This window comes from Chrysochloris asiatica, unplaced genomic scaffold, assembly GCF_000296735.1.
Source record: "Chrysochloris asiatica unplaced genomic scaffold, ChrAsi1.0 scaffold00142, whole genome shotgun sequence".
NCBI lineage: Eukaryota > Metazoa > Chordata > Mammalia > Afrosoricida > Chrysochloridae > Chrysochloris > Chrysochloris asiatica.
Genome location: NW_006408660.1, coordinates 2,301,155 through 2,308,206, shown reverse-complemented (window position 1 = coordinate 2,308,206; position 7,052 = coordinate 2,301,155). Strand labels below are relative to the sequence as shown.

General features: G+C 51.4%; 1 protein-coding gene across 1 annotated transcript in view; it reads right to left on the bottom strand.

The window, feature by feature from the left end:
• Positions 1–2,375: 2,375 nt before the first annotated feature.
• Positions 2,376–7,052, bottom strand: part of MVK (mevalonate kinase) — a 28,460-nt gene continuing 23,783 nt past the window's right edge. Inside the window, exons 9-10 of the mRNA XM_006870439.1 lie at positions 5,426–5,579; positions 2,376–2,527 (exon numbers count right to left, since the gene is read on the bottom strand). Coding sequence (XP_006870501.1) covers positions 2,376–2,527; positions 5,426–5,579 — 306 coding nt within the window. The remainder of the gene's footprint in view (positions 2,528–5,425; positions 5,580–7,052) is intronic.

Sequence of the window (7,052 nt, the reverse complement as noted above, 5' to 3'; positions counted from 1 at the left end):
TCTTGTCCCCAAGCACTGAGAGGGGAGCAGATCGCTTCTGGAGGCTTCAGTCTCTGTATCCAGCTCCCCTTCACTAACATGCATGTGCATACACACACAGACCCCTGGTTCTGCATTTGCCAACTCAACAGCACTTCACAGCAGCAACAATAGTGTTGGCTACACAGTAAGGTGAACACAACGAAGGCCACTGAATTATACACACGAGGAACGCACACGTGGCAGATATTGTTAGGAACTGAACTGATGGCACTCAACAACGATGACAACAAACTCTACACTCACTGCCACTGAGTTGGTTCTGACTCACAATGACCCTGTATAGGGTTTGTTGTTGTGAAGGGCCATCGAGTTGGTTCCACTTCAAATCTTAGGGAGCTGCCCAGGCCCACCTCCTACAGGTAGGAATCAGCACCATGCTGGAGAACAGTGCCTCGAAGCCCTGGTTGCTCATTACAATCTTTGAGTCCGTTTTAGACAAACACTGAGGCCAAAGACCCACCCCTGACCAAGAACATCTGAATCCATAGCAAACAATGAGCCGGAGCCAGGAAGGTGAAATAATAGTATTAGCAACAAACATGCATGGAGCGGTGACATGCAGTAGTATGTAGAGGATGGAGGCTGGCTCTGGAGTCTGTCTCATCAGCTGTGTGGCCTTGGACAAGTCACTCAGCCTCTCCAAGTCTCAGTTTCCTGATCTATAAAATGGGGATAAGTCTAGCAATTGTCTTCCCATGTCAGGGTAGTAATTCAAAGAGATATGTAAGTACAGTGCTTGGTACATGAGAAGTGTTCAGCACATATTAAGATGATTGTTTTATGCATTATTTGTGCTTTGTAGTGTCTGGGACCCCTCTCTGCGATGCTGGAACCTAGCTAGATCCGCTCTATCATGTTCCTGGCAGTGATCTGAGGCAGAGCTGAGAGAGGCAAGGCATGGGGGGCAGAGCTGGGTGGGGGCACTTCAGTCCCACTCCATGCCACCCTCCCGGAGAAGAGGCTGGGCAAAGTGATAACTGCCCCCTAGTGGTCCAGGGCAGAAGTGCACAGAGGCTATTTGAAATCCTGAAATCCCTGCTCAAGCCTGAATTGGTGGCCTTCCAGGAGGTTCTTTATGGCAATGGGCTAGCTAAGAGGATCTTCTGATGGGGTCTGTCATTTCTGAAAGAGCCACGGGTAGTGGTAAGATGAAGTTCCAATGGGGCCAGGTAGGTGCTGGGGACTTCACCTCACTAAGCCTGTTTTCTGCACCCAACCTATTTTAGAAAGGAGTGTCCCACGAGCTACACAGCACTTCACCTCACTAAGCCTGTTTTCTGCACCCAACCCACTTCAGAAAGCAGTGTCTCACAAGCTACGGCACTTCACCTCACTAAGCCTGATTTCTACACCCAACACATTTTAGAAAGCAGTGTCCCACGAGCTATGGCAGGCTTTTGTGCCGTTGGCTTACAGAAGTGAATGGATGGATACTGGGGCTGTAGGGAGCCACACTAGGAAGGAGGGAACCAGACACCATGAGGGTGTATCTAAGCCCTGTTAGCAGGAGTCACCTGTGAAAAACTATGCCACCTCCAAACACAGAGCCAAGTGATGGGAACCCCTTTATTTCCTTCAACTCCTGAAGAGCTCCGAAGAGAGAGGGAGTGTGAGGCGAAGAGGCGAAGTGTGTGGTTGCTCTGAGTCGCCAGTACACAGCCGTCTTCCTGGACACACCGAGGATTCAGAGCTTTTCATTCCCCTCTCCGTCTTTTCTGCAAATTGCTCAGGTACACCCTGGCAGAGGCTGCAGCTCTGTCCTGCTTTCCACTAACATTGGTGTCTGAGCACCTGATGTGGATGGAACCCCCAGAGGACAGAGATCACCACCAGACACCCCCTGAAGGAGCCGAGGTCCAGCTGGTGAAAAGGGAAGGCCCGAAGGCGGGGCACGGGGGACAAGGCCGCTGTGACTGGAACGGACTGAAGTGCGCTGGGAGGACGGTGGGGCAAGGGTCACTCTGCCACTCAGGGGGCTTCAAGGTGGAAGTGGGAGGTGCCTGGGCCCCAGGAGACAGTAGTGGGGCGGGGCAGAGTAGTAACCAGACACCCTGCATCCAAGCTTCTAGCCAAGTGGACCAGGGACCTTGAAGGTAAAGGCAGAGGCCCAGAGCAGAGGGGCCTATGGGCACTCCCAAGAGGTAACAAAGCATCTGAGGATTCCAGCCCAGGACAAGTAGGGTGTGGACAGAATCTCCCCAGCAGACAGTCCACTGCAGGCTCTGGGGCCCCACCACTGGGGCTGGAGACGCACAGCCGCAGTGGTGCCCACTGGCCAAAAGGCCAACCCCAGCACCCAGGACCCAAGGAGCAGCTTCCTGTTGGGGCTGTCCTCAGAGGCCATCCAGGGCTTGCTGGACAGGTGCATCCAGGGAGGTGGCTGAGTGGACAGAGACGCCGGGTGCACCGATGCTGGTTTCCCAGCTGTCAAACCCACAACCGGTCAGGTCCTGTTTGGTGGCCTCCACCACTGGTTGCTTCACATCTGGGGGAGGGAAAGCAGCAAGTCACCACCGACAGTGTCAGCTACCTTGGAGAACACTCAGCCCCACACAAGGAAAAGGCCCTAAAGCAGCTCTTCCTCCTGCCAGGCTCTTCCCAGCTATGATTCCCACCCCACCCACAGTGCAGGGCTGTTCAGAGAGGCCATCTTCGGCCTCTCCGCACACTGGACTGGGCGCCCTGCAGTCCCCCTAGAAACACCAGGATGGGCTGTTAAAAGCACAGACTTTGGGCCCACGAGGATGGCTATGATTTTTTAACAATGGAAAACAACAGATGCCCATTCAGGGAAGTGGAGAAGCAGGAACCTCGTGCATTGTATCCTAACATGGTGAGCCACTGGGGAAACTACGGGGCTGTTCCTCAAAAAGCTGAACATAGAATTACCATAGCTGGGCTGCAAACCCCAAGGTCGGCAGTTGGAGCCCACCAGCCACTACATGGGAGAAAGCTGAGGATTTCTGCTCCCATAAAGATTTATAGCCTTGGAAATCCTATACAGGGTAGCGGGTGAGTAGGAACCGCTTCAATGGCACTCAACAACAACAACAAACTCTACACTCACTGCCACTAAGTTGATGACCCTGTATAGGGTTTGTTGTTATTGTGAAGTGCCATTGAGTCACTTCTAATCCATAGCAACCGTGTATAGGGTTTCCAAGGAGCAGCTGGTGAGCTTGAACTGCCAACCTCACAGTTCAAAGGGCTTTGCAGTCTGGCGCATTAACCCACACGCCACACCACGACCCCATAGTATAAGGTTTGTTGTTGTTGTTAAGTGCCGTCGAGTCGGTTCCGACCCATAGCGACCCTGTACAGGGTTTCCGAGGGTGTAAATCTTTACAGGAGTAGAAAGCCTCATTTTTCTCCCGCGGAGCGGCTGGTAGTTTTGAACCGCTGACCTTAAGGTTCGCAGCCTGATTCGTAACCATAAGGTTTAAGAGGCTGTAAATCTTTGCGGGAGCAGAAAGTGTCTCTCCTAGGGAGTGGCTGGTGGGCCTGAACTGCCAACCTTTCAGTTTGTAGTCCAGTGCTTATCTTATAGCACCACACCTGGGCTACGATGCAGCAATTCCACAAAAGAACTGGAAACAGGGACATAAATAGAGACTTGGACACTGTGCTCATTGTGGCACTATTCACAATTGCCGAAAGGCAGGAACAGCTCCTCTTAACAGAGGATGGATAAACCAAACATGGTACATGCATACAATGGAATATTACTCAGCCAGAAAAAAAGAACAAAGCAGAGACACTGTGCTACTAGGCAGATGAATGTTGAAAACATCATGCTTAGTGAAATAAGTCAGTGACAAGAAGAGAACTACATGACGATTCCAATGGAGAATGGACAAGTGTACAGAGACCAAGATTCACTGGCGATTATCAGGGTGGGCAGGCAGGAGGTAGATGGGAAGCTGCATGAGCATCTGTTAAGGGTGATGGACAATCTGGAGGTCACTATGAGTCGGAACCGCCTCAACAGCACTTCACAGCAGTCATAACAATGGTGTTGGCTTCACAGTAAGGTGAACACTATGAAGGCCAACGAATTATGCATGTGAGGAACGCAGAGATGGCAGATACTGGTATATCTATAAGATACGCGGAGTCCTAGTGCGGCACTCTAGGATAAGCACTGGACTGCTAACTATAAGGTTGGTAGTTCAAACCCACCAGCCGCTCCTTGGAAACCTTATACAGGGTTGCTATGAGTTGGAACCAACTTGACGGCACTAAACAACAATATGAGTATGTATCACAATTCAGGGGGAAAGAAACACTGGCTCTAGAGTCTCTCAGACTTGTCCTATTTACTGACCGTGTAGCCTCTCTGACCCTCAGTCTCCTCATCTGGGAATGGGACCAACACCGATTACCTACCTCTCCAGGGTTCCTGTGAAACCTTTATGAGACTAGACAGTGAAAGGCTTGGCATGTCACATACTCCAGAGATGTAAACTCCACATCATCAACCCTCAACTAGGGACCAGGAGTCCACCAGAAGTTAGGATGTAGCCACCTCCAGAGGTTGGGAGTCCCCACTGTGAATCAGGGATGCCTTTGGGGCTAAGATGGTATTCAGGGCAAAGTAAAGGGGAGAGGAAGGATGGGAAAATAGAAAAGTTGGGGAGAAAGAAGGGGAGAGAGCAGAGAAAGGAAAGCAAACAGGAGTGGACAAACAGCAAGATGTGAACAAGCAGCCAGGCCTATTTATTGAGGACGTCTTGAGGACAGATGTGGGGGTTGGGTGGTGAAACACAACCAAAAGCCCCTGCCTCCCCGGGTCCTGTGAGCCTATAACTGTCGTGTTCTTTCCCCAGAGACCAGTGGGAAAGAAACCACAAGACGGTTGTTTTGTAGCCAAGTCCTGCCCTATCCCAGGAATGTCAGTAATGTGGTCAATGTGAGTGATGGGGATGGCTGGCGCACTTACTTCTCAGGTGGCCAGGTGGCTCTCAGGCAAGGAGGTGGGCAGAGTGTCTACCCAAACCCAGCCTCGACCACCCACCAGGACAGTCCTGCAACAGGCTAACTAAAATGTTCTCCTTGCAAACTAGTTGCTATTATTCTTATTTGACTGATGGGGAAACAAAGGCCCACAGACCAAAGCCAAACCCACTGTTGTGGCAGTGACTCTAACTCCCAGTGACCCTATAGGATAGAGCAGAAGGACTTCACTGAGTTCCTCAGGCTGTAAATCTTCATAGAAGCAGCATGCCGTGTTTCTTCCAAGGGGAGGCTGATGGGTTCAAACTACCGACCTACCGATTAGCAGCTGATCATTGTAACCACCGCACCACACTCATTTGTCTAAGGCCACACAGAGCGGACACTTACTGACAAGTCTCTTTCCTCTCTCATGCCCATCCCCAGTTACCTGGCTTGAGAAGTGTGATGCCACAGCCCCCGCCACCGGCGCCAGTGAGCTTGCTATGCAGTCCATGGGCCATGGTCACCTGGCACAGCTGGTCCAGCGAGGCATGGCCGACCCCGAGGGCGTTCAGATGATGCTGGTTCATGTCCATGAGCTCCTGGAGGAGAAAGTTCAGTTCCCACAGGGACTGCCTGAGGCTGAAGTCCTGGGTCCTCCCACCAGCCCACAGCCTGGACAGCCACTGGGTTGGAACAGGGAGCAGTTGTGACTGCTATCCCACTCCAATGATGAAAGAACACCTCTATGCTGCAGGGCTCCCAGGGGACTTGGATGGAGCGGGGCTCACCCTCCACCATGGTGATGCACACTAATTCCAGGCCACAAAAGCCATGCTGATTGTTAAGAAGAGGTATGTGGCTCAAGCTGGGCCAATCAGGACCCTCCTAGGGCTTGCTCTGCCCCTTTCCCCTAGAACTGCTCAAACTGAGGTATGCTTCCAGAGTCATCCTCTCAGCCACATGGCTGGAGATGACAGGGAAGAAGAGAATAATTCCCAAGCACATACTTTCAGTCCCTGGATCCAGCTATGCCCGAAGCCACTAAGCCCTGGTCTTCCCAGGGATGAACACACAAATGGTCTTTCTATTAAAACTTGGTTAAGGTACGTTTCTTTCATTTGCTAGAGAAAAAATTTCTCAAATAACCTGCCCTGCTACGTCTGCTTTGGGACTGGACTGATATTCACACTAAGAATGGAACTGTAATCCCAGCAAGCTCCTGAGTAGGAGAAGCCGTGCAATGTTTGTTCTAGTTTTCTAGGATATGCATAAGAAAATTCCTGTTCTCCCAAGGATCACGTAAGAGGCAGGTTAATTAAATAATAAAACTAGCACCTTCTAGTAACATATCATTTACTCCACTTAGTGTTTGCCAACTGCCAAAGATGTGCCAGGCACTAAGCTAGCTGTTGGGGCTACAAAAATAAGCCCAGCCTCGGTCCTGGCCACCGGGAAGGCAAGAATGTAGATCTGTGGCCAAGCAGACTTGGGTTTACATCACAGCTCTACCACTTCTTGGTCTGGTGTCTTTGGCCAAGGTCCTTCTCTTCAAACCCTGGTTTCTCCTCTCGTAAAACAGGTATCTACTTCACTGCCATGAAGTCAAAATAGGGCCAGTTTTTCCTATAATGCCTGGTATTGCTTTACAAACAGGGGTTCATCCCATTTTAACAAGGAGAAACTGAGGCTCACAGAGGAGGGTGAATTAAGATCACCCAGCCAGTGAGGTGCCTTTCCACAAGCCTCTGAGCACTCTCAGCATTCTAGTTCCCACCCATTTAGGAGGAGGGGCAGGAGTAGGTCTACAGAGTGCAGTTAAACAGCATGCAGCTCACCTGCCAGTCACCCAGATGTCTCCGCCAACACCCACCTGGTGAGTTGGTCAGCCCTCCCCCACCACCCTGCCTTACACACCCCAGCACTTTTAACAAAGGAGCAGACAGGCATGATGGCCCGATAGCTGTTCACCAGCCCCGTGGGCTGGACGGGAGTGAAAACCTCTCGGGGGGCCTTGCTCTGCGCCTGAGTGCCAGGTGTCACGCTGCCAGTGCAGGTTCCAGACACCTGTCACA